Source organism: Paramisgurnus dabryanus, chromosome 20 (assembly GCF_030506205.2).
Source record: "Paramisgurnus dabryanus chromosome 20, PD_genome_1.1, whole genome shotgun sequence".
Taxonomy (NCBI): domain Eukaryota; kingdom Metazoa; phylum Chordata; class Actinopteri; order Cypriniformes; family Cobitidae; genus Paramisgurnus; species Paramisgurnus dabryanus.
Window position 1 is genome coordinate 4,924,837 of NC_133356.1, and position 19,173 is coordinate 4,944,009.

General features: G+C 35.4%; 1 protein-coding gene and 1 long non-coding RNA gene across 4 annotated transcripts in view; one reads left to right on the top strand and one right to left on the bottom strand.

Annotated features, from left to right (window-relative positions):
• Positions 1 to 19,173, top strand: part of cdh23 (cadherin-related 23) — a 373,711-nt gene that overhangs the window by 344,855 nt on the left and 9,683 nt on the right. Inside the window, exons 53-60 of the mRNA XM_065296107.1 lie at positions 1,422 to 1,599; positions 2,636 to 2,847; positions 4,722 to 4,916; positions 8,530 to 8,643; positions 8,786 to 8,915; positions 9,276 to 9,539; positions 17,241 to 17,402; positions 17,659 to 17,915. Coding sequence (XP_065152179.1) covers positions 1,422 to 1,599; positions 2,636 to 2,847; positions 4,722 to 4,916; positions 8,530 to 8,643; positions 8,786 to 8,915; positions 9,276 to 9,539; positions 17,241 to 17,402; positions 17,659 to 17,915 — 1,512 coding nt within the window. The remainder of the gene's footprint in view (positions 1 to 1,421; positions 1,600 to 2,635; positions 2,848 to 4,721; positions 4,917 to 8,529; positions 8,644 to 8,785; positions 8,916 to 9,275; positions 9,540 to 17,240; positions 17,403 to 17,658; positions 17,916 to 19,173) is intronic.
• On the bottom strand, positions 12,089 to 14,321 carry LOC135787527 (uncharacterized). 3 transcript variants are annotated; one of them, XR_012335559.1, is made up of 3 exons: positions 13,933 to 14,321; positions 12,973 to 13,746; positions 12,089 to 12,767 (listed from the first exon to the last, which is right to left on the bottom strand). It is a non-coding gene; the product is annotated as an uncharacterized lncRNA (long non-coding RNA). The 3 variants fall into 3 exon arrangements; XR_010547086.2 differs by having other exon boundaries at positions 12,973 to 13,096; positions 13,210 to 14,321; XR_012335558.1 differs by having other exon boundaries at positions 12,089 to 12,422; positions 12,595 to 12,767; positions 12,973 to 14,321.

The window sequence follows — 19,173 nt, forward strand, 5'->3', positions numbered from 1 at the left end:
CATGCAAAATGACAGATATGTATTATGTATAAAAGAAAATTACAAGATGAAGGGCAAAAAAGGACTTACAAAAAACTTTAAAACAAATTTAAAAAATTAATGTTTTTAAAGTTGCAAATGCAACATGCAAATGTGCTATTCAGTCAGTGGCGGCGCTGACTTCTCTTCCGAGGGGCTCAAATTTAAAATATGTGTTTGTTTTGTCATGTGAACCATGTGCATTATGCATCATGTCAAAATAAGTCTCTGCTGCACATACGTCAAAAGGGTTTATGAGAAAAGAGACGTTCACGTTCACAAAATACCCGCAAGACACTAACGTAACACTAAACTACGTGATTGTCTATTTTATCATAAACCCTTTTGACGCATGTGCAGCACATACGTGTTTTGACATGACGCATGATGCACATAAGTTTACATGACGCACCGAATGCTTATTTTGACATGATGAGTAGGACTGGGTATCGATTCAGATGTTCCAGATCGATTCGATTTCGATTCACAAGCTATCGATTCGATTCCGATTCTCGATTAAATTTTCGATTCCGGTTCTCGGGTAGGTTTTTATACTCGATTCTCGATTCAACTCAATGAATATAGATTTAATACACATACTATATTAATAAAAAAGAACAGTGAACAGCAGTTTACAAGTGGGTAAATAATAAAAATAAATTAAAAGCCACAACACGTCTTTCTTGCGAAATCTAAAATGCTTCCATTCCTCCGTTCATTGTTTGCGGAAATAAATATGAAAAAATTGATTCTGCTCTTTGAGAATCGATTTTTAATCGACCACGTAAAAAAAAACCTGATTAATCGAAAAATCGATGTTTTGACGAGCTTGGGATCGTCCGCCTCGTAAAAGAAGTCACCGGCCGCCATTGTATTGAGTTATTGAACATACAAAATCTCAGGTGCACTTCAAGTAAATAATTTCAGTCAACGGCTGACAAAATAATTGTCTCTGGCTTAGAATTTGATGACATTTTACAGATAAATATTATTCATTGGCTTAGAGTAAAGTGGCGCAGCACAACACAATATGTAAAGAAAATGACTCTGTAAACGACTGCAATTTTATGTTTTAAACAGAGATGGCGATAGAGAGGCAGAAGTTACGGATTGTAGCTTAAAAAAAATTATTCTGGTTTTATAACCAGGTGGACCGTTAAATTGTCACTAAAAAAAATCACTATTGGAAGATATTAATTTTGCCTGGTTTGCTGTTTCACAACTGTTCAGATCAAAACTGTTTTCAAATACATTTTTGCACAGGAAGTTTCAGTTTCATGTAAGCAGTTTTGCATGAGCTTAGCACATTTAGTAAATCTGATCTTTAAAACAGGTTTTAATGCCTCCTCTGTATCTCTCTTTCTCTCTCTCTCTCTCTCTCTCTCTCTCTCTCTCTCTCTCAGGTGCAATTGACAGTGATGGATGTAAATGACTTTCGTCCACGTTTCTCAGAGAGGGTTTTCAGTACGAGTGTTTTTGAGAATGAGCCTGTTGGCACATCAGTGATCACACTAACAGCCACAGACCTTGATGAAGGCGAAAATGCTTTACTTACATACAGTCTGCAGGGCCCTGGAGCAGGTATGAATCCTTTCACAAAGTGCATTGATCCTTGAAATTTGCCCAAAAATTGCCAGAGTGCCTTCTGTGTGAGCGCAAACACATCCTGGAATTGATCCTGGGATTGCTTTTGTAAAGGGGACCTAGTAACATTGCCGTAACACCTACAGTAACATTGCTGTTTGACACAGGGGTTTAAAATGCAGATCAGCATTCACAAAAAATATCACTATCTGCAGAAACTGAAAAAATTTGCCAGACTAATAGCACAGCACACAATGCGCTAGTTTATGATCGAAATGGATGCGCATGTGTCGCTACACATGCTTCGGTCTTCCATAAACATAATTGGCTGGCTCTGCCTAGGTTATTTGCATAAGGCGATCTGATTGGTCTGATTGGACGTTTGAAAAGTTGAGAAATGTTCAACTTCTGCCGCAAGCAACTGGACTGACGCGGTGCCGACAGATCCACAATTCAGTTCGGCAACGCATGACGTCACCCATTAAAAGTGAATGGAAAGTGTTAACGCTTTCGCCCTGTGTGAATGTACCGTAAGACCTGGAAAGTGCACGATTACACACCCAGATAAAATAAAAATCATCAAATAAACTGTAATAAATAAAATGTACTTTTACAAAATAATTGTTTACATCTAGAAATACTTTATTTGTTGCATAATGCTTGCAGCTGCAATTCATAACTTTTTTGCTTGAAAAAAATTACCTAAAATCTTTTGTTGAGGAATTACATACATAGTGTTTAAAACTGTCTCCTTACATTACTCTGATTTATAACAGTATGCTTACAATAATGATTTATAAGTTAACATATCGAGTCGGATTGAAATGTAACAAATGTAAAGATCAGTACATAAATTAACCAGCAATGATTGTTTCAAACAGAGATGGCGATAGAGAGGCACAATTTAAGAATAGAAGCTTTGATTTCAATTCTGGAAATTATTAGAAATTAAAAGATATTTTTAGTTCAATGCTCACAACCCAGTGTTTGTTATAATGAATCGTTCCTTTCAATCTCTCTTTATCTGTCATAGATGCATTTACTCTCGATCCTGACACCGGGCTGATCCGTTCGCTGCGATTGCTCCAAAGTTTCGAGAGGTTTAATCTGACCGTGGTGGCGACGGATCATGGCCGACCGCCCCTCTGGGGCACCACCAGTCTTCAGATCACCGTCATCGACGTGAACGATAACAGGCCTGTCTTTGTACGACCAGCCAATGGCACAATCATGCACATACTAGAGGTGTTGTATTGTTTAGTTCATTCAACCTATCTAAAATTATCTTTGTTATGTTGTGTATTGAACAACATAGGGTTGCCTAGGTTCAGGGGGGAATATCCTGTGCATGAATACACAGGAGGGCTTTGTGCAGACATTGCATGTTATCTGAGTTCATTTTTAAGTTAAGTGAGTCAGAGCTGTTAAACAGAACATATATTTTTAGTGTTTTATTTTAGCAACACAAATAGGGAAATGCTTCTTAAATGCATTAAAAACAATTTTATAACTTCTGCTTGTGTGAGGTTTATCTTGTGTCAAACGCATTAAACATTATTTATATTAGGCCAGTTTGACACCCATAGATCCGTTGGCTGAACGGCTGGTGCATACTTCACGCAGTTCTGGAAAAAACTTCAGCAGCTTTAAAAGTTGTCCTCTGATTGGTTGAATGTTACAGGATTTCTGTGTGAAGCATGTGTTGAATTCTTTGATAGTCTGCCTGGAAACAACACAAAGCCAAAAAAGTATGCACAGCATAAAGTCTTTAAAAGATGTCCAGGAGTTTCGCTTGATGCAATTAATTTAATCTAAAAGAGATATTTTAAAGTGTCATTGTTGATATGAATTTAATAGATGTTAGTAAATGAAAATTTAAATGATCGCAAACATGACGTGGCTCAAAGCGAAACGTGATCGGTTGCTTTACATGTCAGTTATATACAGGTAGTATCTATAGTGGTCCTTGGCCATTTAAAGCGTCCATGGTTCAGTACGGGACCTTCAGTACGAGACTAATATTAGGCCTGCACAATATGAGTGTGAAATACTGGACAGTTTTAAATGACTTGACTAGCTTTATTTGAGAGGAATTAACTTCTACCTTGCATTTCTTATATTGCTCTGGGATGGCAACTGGCCGAAATTGTTGTGTGATGGTTTTACATATACCATTTGTATCCATAATCAAGTGTTTTGCAAGGTGAAAATCTGTGATTTCTCTCTGCTGTCTGAAAGCGTTTTCGTATATTGTAACACAGGCAAAGACATCCAAAATAGTTTACTTAAAAAAATGCTCTGCATGTTTTATTTGATATGACTTTTGCAGATGCGCAGATTGCAATGTTGATGCTGAAACGACATATCGTGCAGCCCTAATTTATAAGTTCGTCTAAAGACATACCAACCCACTCATGCAAAAAATTACTTTCTTACTTAGTATTTTTGTCTTGTTTTCAGTAAAAAAATCTAAAAATTCTTAAATGAAGATGGTTTTTCTCGATGAGCAAAACGACCCAAGAAAATAAGTCTAGTTTTTAGACCAAAAATATACAATTTAAGTTCATTTGTGCTTAACAAGCAAATAATTTTCCAATGGTGTAAGCAAAAAAAATCTTGAAAAATTTTCTTAAACACCAAACTCAAGAAAACTTCAAGAAAAAATGTGCTTACCCCATTGGCAGATTTTTTTATGTACAAAATCACTTAAATTTGATATTTTTGGTCTAAAAACTAGACTTATTTTCTTAGGTCGTTTTGCTCATCGAGAAAAAGCATCTTAATTTAACAATTTTTCGATATTTTTACTGAAAACAAGACAAAAAAACGAAGATTTTTTTTTCTGGAAAATCATTTTTTGCAGTGTTCATTCAAGAAAAAAATTCTCACCCCATTGGCAGATTGTTTTAAGCACAAATTAACTTAAATTGTATTTATTTATTTATTTTAGTCTATAAACTAGACATATTTTTTATTTTATTTTGCTCATCAAGAAAAAACATATTGATTTAAGAAATGTTTGATATTTGTACTAAAAACAAGATAAAAATACTACATAAGAAAGTCATTTTTGCAATGCCCGAGTGTGCAAAATGATGGTTTGTGTGAATGATTTACAGGAACAGCCTCCTGGTCTGGTGGTCTATGAGGTGTTCGCTACAGATGAGGATGAAGGAGTGAACGGAGAGGTCCGGTACAGTTTTCTGCAGACTGGAGCTGGAAATAGAGACTGGGAAAACTTTCATATTGATGCTGTGACAGGTGTGATCACCACTGCGGTTAAACTGGATAGAGAGAAACAAGCCCTGTACAGTGTGAGTATGCCTTTTTTTTCTTTTTTTTTCTTGTAAATGTATCTATCCTATATAATGTAAAAAAAAACATTCTGGGAAAATATAAACTTTTTATCTATAATATTGACTCAGTAAGGTCATGTCAAAGATTGAAATAAATTGATGCTCCTAATCTCATAATCAGATTGAGACTTTACCCTGGATTTCACGTCACGTGTTGTACTTATGGACTTTTATAAAAGATACCAAGTCAGATTCAGTTTTGTTTTTGTTGTTGTCAAATCAGAGGTTATAATTTTACAATTTGTGACCCTGGACCACAAAACCAGTCAAAAAAAAATCTAAATATCAGTGGCGTCTCGTGACTGCTCTTCCGAGGGGCGCAAATTCAAAATATGTGTTTGTTGCATCATGTGAACCACGTGCATCACGTGTTTTGTCAAAATCATTGCCTGCTGCACACGCGTAAAACCCGTTTATGATAAAAGAGACACTCACGTTCACAAAATACATGCAAGACACTCCCTTAACACTAAACTCTGATTACACATGAGATTATGCGAATATCTGGCAAACGTGAGCGTTTCTTTTATCATAAACCTTTTTTTATTTATTTTGACAAAACACGCGATGCACATAGGTTCACTCGATGCGCCGAACACACATTTTGAAATGATGAACCACACACATGACAGGTTACATAAATGTTGTGACCAACTTCGCATTGTGTGCCGGCTGCAACTGATAAAATATTGAGAAATTTGCCTTTAAAGTTGTCCAAATAAAGTCCTAGGCAACACATATTCCTAATGATATATACATTTTTTATATATTTACGATAGGAAATTTCCAAAATATCTTTACGCACTCTAAAAAAATGCAGCATGAATAAAACAACTTAGTTTTGCAAGTCAGTTCAACGTACTATTTTAAGTTTTGTGATAAGTTGACATAACTTATAAAAACAAGTTGAAATTGTTTAACTTGTTATTTTTAGGTTAAAGTAACATAAAATATATATGCTGATTTCACAAAAATGCTGCATTTTTTTTACAGTGTGGAACATGATCTTTACTTAAAGTGACACCATGTAATTTTTCAACCTTCATAATACATTTTCAAGACCCTTGTGATAGTACATCGACTTTAAATAGGTTGAATGACATGTCTACCATAGCCTGACGGGGTCTGTATCACTTTTACTCGTATTTTAAAACTTAGGGTTTGTGGTAGTAACCAGAGCACAAAAAAAAACTACAAAATTCGACTGCTTTACGGCATACGTCACTTCCTCCACACAATTTGTTTTTAACGTGAATTTTGCTGGAGGCTACTTAAGGAGTGTAGAGAGCAGTTTCTAATATGTGACTCTGTGGCACAGGCTTTAGTGTCACGGACCTATGACACGGGCGACCCGGGTTCGATTCCCCTTTAAGGCAATTTTTTATATAAACTGTTGATTCATACATAAATGCGATGTTCTTTATAAATTACGGCGATTATATTGCATATAGTTCCCTGTATTCAGATGCTGTGTTCACGTATTTACCTTTCTTTTTACTGTGTCTATGATATTTACATTACAATCCAGGATGCTATAGCACTCAAACTTGCTCACAGTGTAAAACCAAACCCTATTCATTCACCAATCAGATCCGAGCGTTTCTCTCTTCTCTCTTCCTCATTTGCTGCGTTCCGCTGTCACTCGTGTGACGTATTACAAAGCGGCAGACCTAAACGCATCGGTTTACTTGGATTTGGAGCGATTTTCACACAAAAAAGAGGAATAACGAGCGCCATTGCGGAAAATCCTGGTGGCGAGGGAGAGAGAGAGGATGCAACAATATTTGTTTGGAAAAAGGCAAGGAAATACGTCTGGTCGTTTCTGAATTGGAAGGCTGCAGCCTCCGGAGGTCAAATATGCAGGCTGCACACGTCATCAAGCCTGGGTTATTAAGGTAAACTGAGCATTACATTCGCAAGTCATAAGCATACTGCAACAATTTACGATTAACTAAGTATAATAGTCAACTTTGTAATTGTTAATATTGTGAAATAAGACAGTCTTGATGACGTATTAGAAATACGACATCCGGAGGCTGCAACCTTCAGATTGAGAAATGGCTTCTGCCACGACAAATTCCTCATCAGAAAGTTGTAACATGACTGCGTTTCTCTCTGTTGTCTCAAAATGTTGATCGTTTAGCATTTTAAATGTTTAGTTTTTAGTTTAGTTTTAAGGTTGGCCAGTTGCTTTCCTTTGCGACAGTGCTGCGGCGCTTGTGGGCTCTAGGGGCGCTAGAAGTGAAAAATACGTGTCTAGCACCCCCTAGTGGCCAAAAGTTTCATGGTGTCCCTTTAAAGGTATAGCGGAAAATTTTCCTGAATTTTTTAAGAGAACCCCCCCTCCACTTTTCTTTAAAAAATGCACATGCGCAAGACTCTACCTCCTCCCGAGATGGATCGCCTATTAACGTGTGCATGAGAGAGAGCATGCACGAGCCTAGTTCTTCTCTTCACTCTGTTTACACCGCAAAAACCCAAAGAAAAAAAATTCTTAATATTTTTGTCTTGTTTTCAGTAAAAATATCAAAAAATTCTCAAATTAACTCTTTCACCACCAGCGTTTTTAAAAAAAGTTGCCAGCCAGCGCCAGCGTTTTTCATGGCGGGGAAAGAGTTAAGATGCTTTTTCTTGATGAGCAAAACGACCCAAGAAAATAAATTAACTTTTTAGACCAAAAATATCATATGTAAGTGAGTAAGTAAGGGCTAGCATCGCTAATCATAGCTTACATCAACTTTTACTAGCAGTGATTTTAAATGGATTCCTCCAAATAGCAAGACAAACTTTACCTGTCGAGTAGAAACTTTGCGACTGAGGCATCATTGGGAAGCCCAACCTGTGTGAAATATTCTCCCAAAAACACTTTTGTCTTGTTTCTTTCTTCAGAGGCCTTTCTCTTCTTGTCATACAATTTGTAAACACTTTTTCTCTTGCGACCCTCAGACATTTTGAAAAAATATGCTGTGAACGCGAGCTTCAATGTATATTTTTAGGTTAAAGTAACATAAAATATATATGCTGATTTCACAAAAATGCTGCATTTTTTACAGTGAAACCGTAGCCCACCACACATATACACCTGAAAGTGCACATGCGCAGAAAGCGAACCTAGGTACGAGCACGTTCGACTGCTTTATGTCAACATATCATCAGAATGATTGACAACTGGGATGACCAATAGTCTTGTTGATCCACCCGGAAAAAGAACATCTTCCGCTATACCTTTAATATCCTTTTCATTTTTGGCATAATTTTGACCCATTCAATGTATTTTTAGCTATTGCTACAAATATACCTGTGCGACTTATGACTTTGACTTACTGTATGGTTTTGTGGTCCAGGTTCACATTTATATTGTAGCTTGTTTGGTTCATTGCATAGGTCCCTTTACTGAGGAATTGTTTTGAATGCCTTTAAGGAAAACTAAAGGGAAAAACTTCTGTAACCCTGGTCACTTTTTCACTCTCCATAAAAAAAACTTCAAAAGAACAAAATGTCATTCTTGTACATTAACAGGATGTATTGTTTATCTCAGTGTGTAATGTTTGTGTTTATCTCTAATGTGTAGCTGGTCGTGGTGGCGTATGATCTCGGGCAGCCTGTTCCATATGAGACCATGCAGCCTTTGCAAGTGGCTCTGTCTGACATTGACGACAATGAACCCGTCTTCCTTAAACCTCCGGTAACAATTGCCAATGTTCAATCACAGAGTGTTATATTATGGTTTGACCAAATCCATTTGCGTAGACTTTAAAGTGATGAAATGTGATGTTGATAAAGTTTCACATCCCTTATGACTCATGTTTGTGTTGCGTGTTTCTTAGAGAGGAAGTTTACCATATCAGTCCCTGTCGGTCCCCGAGCACTCGTCTCCTGGGATGGTTGTGGGTAACGTGACCGGTGCCGTTGATGCAGACGAGGGCTCTAATGCTATCGTCTACTATTTCATCGCAGGTAAAAGCACAACATTGAAACTCTCATGTGTGCACCATGCATATTCAATGTTAGACTCTCCTTAACCACCTGAAAGGCAGTTTGTTTCTGTTTTAATAATATTAATTGTAATTGAATTTAAATTAAATAAATTAGATAAATCTCCTAGGGTCGTGAAAGATTAAATTTAAAAAACCTAATCATCATCCTTAATCAGACAAAGGCAAGACAATAGATCAAGACTCACATTTATGCACACAGTTTGAAATAAATTCCTCGGTTTGCACAACCGAGTTGCATCAGCAGGTGTTGAAATTCAGATTTTTGAGGAACCAAACCGTGTGAACGCCACATTAACCACACTACCGTATTTTGCTCTAGGGGGCGATAGTGATGGGAACTTTGGTTTGAGTGTGGCCGGGGTTTTACGGGTCAAGAAAGATCTGGATCGAGAAGAAATCCCTGTGTATTCCATCATTGTTAAAGCCTCGAGCAACCGCAACTGGTCTCCTCCAAGAGCTCAAAGGTCACAGCGGGCACAGGTTCTCGACCCAAGCCGTGACCCCACGTTACAGGAAGTAAGAATCTTTCTGGAAGACATCAATGACCAGCCTCCCAGATTCACAAAGCTGGAGTACACAGCAGGTAAGAGGACAACATGTCAGGGTTGAGCAAAAACTTGAATTGGACAATCGTCATCTTAATTTAAATATGGATTATCAATATGGATTAACAAGAAGAGGGGTGGAAATGGGTTTAATTCCAGTGAACACACATGTTGATAAAATGTATAGATAAAGCATCTGTCAGATGCATAAATGTAAAGAGAAAATAAAGAGATTTCTTTAGGAAACAACCGATGTTGTTTCTTCAACAAGAACAGGTAAATTCTGTTTCTGTTGGTCAAGACTTCTTTGTGTTTGGATTCATTCTGATCAAGTAAATTAGAGCTTTGATAAATGTTCTTCCACTATAAATTAATGTTAAAATAATGAAGTGCATATACATTTCTATTTATTTCTGGATGCACATTGTGCATATGTAAACCTTACCAAGGAGGAATAGGCCAAGCGAAAAATAAAAAATAAAAATATCTTGAGATAATTAAAAGTCGTAATATTTTGAGAATAAATTCGTATTATAACAAAAATATAAGTCATAATATTTTGAGGAAAAAAGTCATTATAACAAAAATAGAAGTCATAATGTTTTGAGAATAAAGTTAATATAACAAGAATAAAAGGCGTAATATTTTGAGAATGAAAAATGTCAATATAACAAGAATAAAAGTCGTAATATTTTGAGAATAAAGTTGTAATATAACAAGAATAAAAAAAATATATTTTACGAATAAAGTCGTAATGTAACAAAAATATAAGTCATAATATTTTGAGGAAAAAAGTAATAATAACAAAAATATAAGTCGTTTGCTTTGTGCCCCATTACCCCTGAGTAAAAATTATGTGACAAATAACCCAATTATTCGTGGATCACTCAAAATTTGGTCGCAGTTCAGACTTCACTTTAATAGTAAACAGACTTTGCCCTCTGCACCCATTTTATTGAACCATATGTTTCCCCCTTCTCTTATAGACTCTGCATTTCAATTTTGGTCCAGAAATGGAGTCAAGTGTGTCAGGGACCTTTTCAAAGATGGCGTGTTTATTTCATTTCAGCAACTTAAAACTGATTTTAATATTCCTCAGTCCAATTTTTTCAGATATCTACAGGTCCGTAGCTTTGTCCAAAAACATGTTTCTCTCTCTCTCTGAACCAACCAGATGGTGGATGGATAGATGAACTGTTAAACATGGACCCTTCTCTTAGGGGTGTGGTGTCTATTATGTATGAGAAAATTCAAAGAACCGCCTCCCCATGTCTCGACCGTATTAGGAGACAATGGGAGGAGGAATTGGGATTGGAAATTTCAGATTCATCTTGGCAATATGCAATAGAGTTGGTGCACTCATCTTCAGTATGCATTAGACATGGGCTTCTGCAATTTAAGGTGCTTCATCTGTCTAAGAGTAAACTGGCTAAGATGTATCCAGGATTGGACTCAAATTGCCCTACACTGTAAAAAATTTCCCTGTAAAATAACAGTAAAGAGCTGGCAGCAGAGACGCCAGCAGTATACTGTTATTTTTACGGTATTTATATGTAAAATGACTTTACGGTAGTAGTCTGTAAATTAGAAAAACTGTATTTTTCTGTATTTATATAATTAACAGTAAAGAGCTGGCAGCAGAGACGCCAGCAGTATACAGTTATTTTTACAGTATTCATACGTAAAATTACTTTACGGTAGTAGTCTGTAAACCAGAAATACAGAATACTTCTGTAGTCACACTCTTAAATGATTTCACCGTCTAATACAGTAAAAAATAAATGCATATTTCTGTGATTTATTTGGAAACTAAAATAATATTGTTTAGGTTAAAGGAACAACCTGTATTTACTGTATTAGAAATAACATCAATTTAGCAGTTTCTAAAAATTCTTCATTGGTATTTAAAATATCTGTCTCCCAATGAACTTGCCAATGAATTCCCAGGGCTAAAGACAGTTGCTTAAGATATGCATTATTGTGAATATTATGCAAAATAAGCAACAAAAACTTCCAAATCAAACACCTTTATTTCAAAGAGCAATGTCTATGTCAACATGACTACAAAAAAAGTAAAGAAAATAAATCCAGTTGGACAATGCTGAAAAGAGCTTTCTAGAAGTAAACAGAAACAGTAGTGTCTTGCTTTAGACCAGGGGTGGGGAACCCTGGTCCTGGAGGGCCACTGTCCTGCAGAGTTTTGTTCCAACCCTAATTAAACACACCTGAAAAATCAAATTAGAGCAGTGGTTTTCAATCTTGTCCTAGGGGACCCACAGCTCTGCACATTTTGTATGTCTCCCTTAACTGACACACCCAGTTCTGTTCATGGATCTCTCCCTTAATGAGCTGATGATCTGAATCAGGTGTGTTAGATAAGGGAGACATGCAAAATGTGCAGGGCAGTGGGTCCCCTAGGACAAGATTGAAAACCACTGAATTAGAGTCTTCAGGATCACTTGGAAATTAAATTCAGGTGTGTTTGATTAGGGTTGGAACTAAACTCTGGAGGACAGTGGCCCTCCAGGACCCAGGGTTCCCCACTCCTGCTTTAGACTATAAACTTAACATTCTTAAATTGCTCGTCAGAGACTGCCCCTAATCCTTACCAAATGTGAAGGGCATAACCTATAGTTTACTTTTTTAAGACATAAGTTTGAAAACATACCTAAGGCCATTTTGAAACTATTATAGTACAGTAGAACATTTTGTCAGGATGTATCAATAACATGCATAAAAACATTTAGGATGAAACCGTAGGGTAGGCACCTGTGCCACTGCAAGCTAGACTTGCAGGTTACCTCTTAAAATTGTCCTGTGAGGTAGGTTTGTGTTTTTACATCTTAGTTCTTGTGAATGAAGAGACGATCATCACTTTGATAGCCGCTGTTCCTCTCTGCAGCATTATTCCAGTGCTGCCACTGTCAAAGAACAAAAAACAATTATACTCATAAATAAACTAAACAATCACGTATGTAAAGTATAAACTCCAAGCTAATGCTTATGAAGTAAAAAATACCAGTACTATTGTGGCTAATTGTGGCAATGCCAGACTGTCAAAACAATGAGAAAAAGATTACCGTATATACTCACAGATCTATATGAAGTTCCATTAAAAAGTCAAGGAGATTCTTCAGTAGCATGGCTTCTTGTGTATTTAACTGCAGAAGACGACTTCTGGACCATCACACCTTTCTTTTTAGAGACAACCTTGCTTGATGATTTTGGCATTTGTCCCTCTCTCTGGATTTATATCAATGAAGCGCCTGAAATCAAAAGCAATTAATTGTTTTTTGTCTTCTTCATTGCACAAATTGAGTGGATTTAATGACATCAAATGGAGTTATAAAAAAGTCTATACCCTGTGTGTGTGTGTGTGTGTGTGTGCGTGCGTGCGTGCGTGCGTGCGTGCGTGTGTAAGTGTTGAGGCTTGAAATGTAAAGGGATAATTCCATTTTATGCATAACATACAAACACATTAATTTTGAATTCCACAGGGCAGGCTGTCTCATCTTGATACTGAAGGCTGAAAATGTAGTAGGTTGCAAACATAGCAGCAAGTCCAATTGCAAATGTTGGTGTGATGCCCTTAAAACTTAACAACATGGAAATACTTGTTACTTTGTTTAAACATTTGTAAACTCAAGATGAATGGCCGATAAGATATACAATGCTTCTATCAATGAATCTAAATTAAATGTATATTACCAGGTATCAGGCGAGGACTTGCAGGAAGACTGAGAGTTGTCTCAACATCAACTGCAGTGGCAGACACCTGAAGGGAACAAATACATTATCCTTACCATAATAAGATTTTTAAGAAGAAAATTTATAAAAAGGACAATAATTAGTAAACACTCGGTGGAATGTAACCAAGAGGTGAACGAGGTAGGCTTCTGAAGTACCTACAATCAAACTTCTAAATATATTTGACATCCAAAATTTAAAGGGTAACAATTTACATGCAGCATCCTTTAAACCACAAAATAATTTACACCTCTCTTTTTACATATGTAGTAGTACTCCCACAAATTAGTACACACATTGCATTCACAAAGAGTCCAGAAAGACAATATTTTACACCAATTTGGCGTTTAAAAAGAAAAATGCAAAGTTCAACTTTAACCGAGCTACAATTAGCTTTATTTTCTTGTTAACTGTTTGTAAAACACTTTTCATTAAAAGTCAACAAAAACAAAATAAAACTCACCAAAACCATCTCGGTTAGTCGATGTTCATATAATCCTATGGTTTGGTTGAAATAAATTCTTTAGTAAGTGTTGTTTCTCAAATTCAGAAGTAAAAGTAATATTGTTATGGCTATTCAAATCTAAGCCTCACTGTTAGATGACACGTTTAAATCCCTAGCAAGATAAGCTTCTATCAGTTGATATCAATCATTCTTGGCAATATGAATAAGATTTGAATTACCGTTTCATTTGTAGATGCAAGACCCGATCAATTTGATGAAGAACACTTGACGATGTGCAGCACGTCATCTAAATTGTACGTCCTCTTCTGGAAAATCTCCTATCCAAATAATGGTTCCCGAAATTCCATCCAGGAGTTAATGGCAAATTATATCTGTATTTTTTAAAGAAAATTGACCAAAAGTAATAGGCTAGCTTCAATAAGACTAACATTGCTTAGCTTCTGACCGTGCTCCAAATTCCCCAGTCAACACGCATTTTCGAGAAAATACTGTATTGTCCTGTAATTTAAAACATCAACTTACTGTTGAGGGCCTCTGTCTTGTTGCTCCAATTTAATCAGCCCACAATGCATTGCTAACTACAGTACTAAACTGTTTAACATGAAAACAGTATTTTAGTGTTGAAAATTGGCTGTTAATTTACAGCAATTGCTTACAGTGTAGATGTAGTCTGGAACCAGCAGACCTAAGTCATATGTTCTGGGGATGCCCCAGATTAACAAAATTTTGGTCAGACATTTTCAGAACTTTCTCATCTGTAACAAAGATCTTGATCCGAATCCTCTATCTTCCATCTTTGGAGTGGTGCCAGAAGAGTTACAGCTAACAACCAACCAATTAGAGCTCATCACTTTCTCCACACTGTTGGCTAGATGCCTGATCCTCCTTAATTGGAAAAAAGGAACCCCTCCATCTCATAAGCGATGGGTGAAAGAGGTGATGTCATATCTCAAACTGGAACACCTTAAATATACTATCCGAGGCTCCTCTAAAAAAATTTATGTAATTAATAATTTGCCGGGAACAATATAGTAATATTGTTTTTATTTTTTTATTTTTTTTAAGGGGTGACTATGTATGTAGGTTTATGTTAAATTAATGTTACGTGTATGTATCTCTATGTCGGATGTAGGCAAGTTCGGTCCTACAGAGCCGCAGTCCTGCAGAGTTTAGTTCCAACCCTAATCAAACACACCTGAACAAGCTAATCAATTTCTTTAGGATTTAGACATCAGGTTAGATTATCAGTGCTTAGGCTAAAATATGCAGGACTGCGGCTCTCTTGGACCGAACTTGCCTACCCCTGCTCTATGTGTTTGTAATTGTTGCATAAGAAAAAAAAAAAAAAAAAACTATATATATATATATATATATATATATATATATATATATATATATATATATATATATATATATATATATATATATATAAAAGTCGTAATATTTTGAGAATAAAGACAATATAACGAGAATAAAAGTCGTAATATTTTAAGAATGAAAAAAGTCAATTTAACAAGATAAAAGTTGTAATATTTTGAGAATAAAGTCGTAATATCAAGAATTAAAAGTTGTAATATTTGAGAATAAAGTTGGTATATAACAAAAATATAAGTCATAATATTTGGAGGAAACAAGTAATTATAACAAAAATATAAGTCGTAATATTTTTAGAATAAAGACAATATAACGTGAAAAAAAGTCGTAATATTTTAAGAATGAAAAAAGTCAATATAACAAGAATAAAAGTTGTAATATTTTGAGAATAATGTCGGTATATGACAAAAATGTAAGTCATAATATTTTGAGGAAAAAAGTCACTATAACAAGAATAAAAGTCGTAATATTTTGAGAATAAGTCATAATATAATATAATATAATATAGATGGTTTCATCGGACGCACGTGATACACGTCTGGATCCGAACCTTACTTCCGGTTTCGTTTTTTTAATGGTCTGACTAGTTGCTAAACTGATCTCTTGAACAAATGCCTCGTCGAAAATAACAAATGTTTTGGTTTCCTAGGTAATCTATGTGTTGTTTTGTTTGCTTGTTATATAAATAAACTATGTTTAAAGAATTTGTTGTTATTTATTATTTAGCGGAGTTTACCGGAAGTTACGTGCGGACCGCGACAGCGGCTTGTTTATGTTGTGACCGCTGAAACGGTCTATAATATAATATAATATAATATAATATAATATAACAAGAATAAAAGTTGTAATATTTGGAGAATGAAGTCAATATAAAAAAGTCATAATATTTTGAGAATAAAGTCAATATAACGAGAATTAAGTCAATAATACTATGAGAATAAGGTATTACTTTTTTTTTCAAAAACTACTAACATTAGTTAAATCTAACATTATAATGACTTTAATTTTGAAATGTTTTTATTTTAGCTTGTCCTTATCCTCCTTGGTAGACCCTGGACCACAAAACCAGTCATAAAGGTTAATTTGGAAATGTATATTTATAAATCATCTGAAAGCTGTATAAATCCACTTTCTATTGATATGAGATGATGTGCTGCACTATTTTGACCGAGAGACAACTATTTGAAAATCTGAGGATGCCAAAAAAAGAGAAATATGCCTTCAAACTTGTCCAAAAAAAGTCTATAGCAACACATATTACTAATGATAAATACTTTTTTGATGTTTTGATGTTTTTTTGACCCATACAATGTATTGATGGCTATTGCTACAAATATACTTGTGCAACTTAGTGTATGACAGGTTTTGTGTCCAGGGTCAAATAAGTCATTATTTACTCATGCTCATGTCATTTAAATGTTGTTTTGGGTTTTCTGGTTACTATGGGAGTGTATGGTGACTGTCTTTTCAAGCTTCAAAAGGACCCAAAAATGTTAAGCAAATAATTCCACTCGACTTGTGCCATATATTTTAAGTGTCCAGAAGGCATACAAAAGTATTTGGTGAAAACAAACTAAAATATAACCCATAAGTGTTGATTTGTGCCTTCGTTTGAGTGCACTTCTCTGTGTCTGAACTGTTGTTTAGTCAGTTTTAGGATGCTTACTTCGAAATAATGTGTAACAACTAAAACAGCAGCAATGTTTACAACAAGACAGTAGACACTTAAAATATATGACACTAGTCGAGTTAGTTATTTAACACTTTTGGATCTGTTTGAAGGCTTTTATGGTTACTATAGGAGTGCATATTTTTATTTACTGGTTACTATGGGATTGGATGGTGACATCTCAGTCACCATCCAATCCCATAGTAACCAGTGAATCAAAAACAACACTTTTGAAAAAAATCTGTATTTGGCTGTGAAGAACAAAGAAAGACACTGGGGGTTAAAACAACATGAGGGTGAGTAAATAACGACAAAGTTTTCATTTTAGGATGAACTATCCCTTTAAGGCTCGCTTTCTACTCGAATTTAAGTTTAATTCAAGTTCAGAAATTAAATAGGATTAATATTAAATTGTGAATGGCGTTCAACACTGGCATACGTGTGCGTTTCTGTGAGCTCATTTTGTGTCGTTCTCTCTGTCAGGTGTGGCTGCAGATGCAAAGGTGGGCTCTGATCTGATCCGGGTTCAGGCGATCGACAACGACATTGGCAACAACAGTATTGTCCTTTATCACATTCTGTCCATCCGCTACATCAAACTTCAGTCCAATGACTCTGAAGACATGGGCAGCGTCTTTATCATCGGTGTGTGCTTTTACCACCAAACTATTTAAACTCAAAATCATGTTTCTTTTTGAGAACTGATGTGCTATTACTCTTAGCAACGAGGCTTAGGATTTTTACAGTACATGTCTGATTATAAAACAATAGCAAAAAATCACGGCATTCATCTAGAAACTGCCTAGCAACAGCAAAGTAACAGCATAGTAACCGCCTCTTTCTTTGGGTAGCCAATTTATTTAACAAAATTTCAAAAACTTGTTGCTGTTTTCTTTCTTAGGAGAGACTGACGGAATAATCCGGACGTTCGACTTGTTTATGTCGTACGCTCCGGGGTATTTCGTAGTGGAGGTGTTGGCCAGAGATCTAGCCGGACACAGTGACGTGGCTATAGTGGGCATTTACATCCTGAGAGATGACCAACGGGTGAAAATCGTCATTAATGAGATACCAGAACGGGTTCGGCTGTTCCAGGAGGAGTTTATAAACTTACTGTCGAACATCACAGGAGCTATAGTCAATACTGATGATGTGCAGGTATGTAACAGTCAGCTCCGGTCCTTAAATCTGTTTGGATGATGCTATTATATGGCAATAACAAGTGACAGTAACTGTTGCACTGCAAAAAAAAATTTCAAGAAAAAAATGTCTTAGTATTTTTGTCTTGTTTTCAGTAAAAATATCTAAAATTTCTTAAATTAAGATGCTTTTTCTTGATCAGCAAAACGACCCAAGAAAATAAGTCTAGTTTATAGACCAAAAATATCAAATTGAAGTGATTTTGTGCATAAAACAAGCAAAAAAATCTGCCAATTTTTCTTGAATTTTGTGTTTAAAAGAATGTTAAAGATTTCTTTTGCTTACCCCATTGGAAGAATTTTTTTTTTTTGCTTGTTTTATGCACAAAATTACTAAAATTTTATATTTTTGGTTTAAAAACTAGACTTATTTTCTTGGGTCATTTTTTTACTGAAGACGAGACAAAAATACTAAGAATTGGGTTTTTTTTTGAAAATTTGCAGTGTGCGCTTTCAAATATTGTTTACTTTTAACTAGGGCTGTGACGGTTAGGATATTTTCTCACCGCGGTGAAGTATAAAAAAAATCATGCGGTTATGCGGTTAACCGCACAACAGTAACCCCCAAAGCCCAAAAGCACAACCCCCCACCCCCGCAAAGCATCGGAAACGTCTTCTTATTTATTATTAAAACAACAAATTATATTAGCAATAACAACATAAAATAATATTTCTTTCCATAGGTATAATATATATATAATAATTATATAATTTTTTGTCATCGTTTATAACCCATTTTGTACAATACATTTCATACAATAGTAACCTGAAAAAAACTAGAAAGAACATGTCGAGCTTAACATTGTTTCTTGTAAGCAAAACCTTGATTCCAATTTCTTTAAACATTTTTAAAGTGTTTTTCGGGTAACACTCCTTGGATATAAGGCACTCCTCCAAACGCAACGGGTTGAACGTTAAATCATTTATTGCACAATAAAATGGGTTACAAACAATGACAAAAACTGTTCCATAATTCATATTAAACTCAAAAGAAACGAAAATAAATACTATTTCATGTTACTATAGTTAATATGTTTAATTATAATTTTTCAAAGCAGATACGAAACGAAATAACGTATTGCATCATCCCGTAAATAACTGCGCAAAACTTATGGATACTCCAATCAATGCTTTAAATTACTGCTGTCCATTTACATAATCAAGAAGATAATAAAACTTTTTTGATCCCGAGCTGGAGAAATTAGTTTACAGCATTA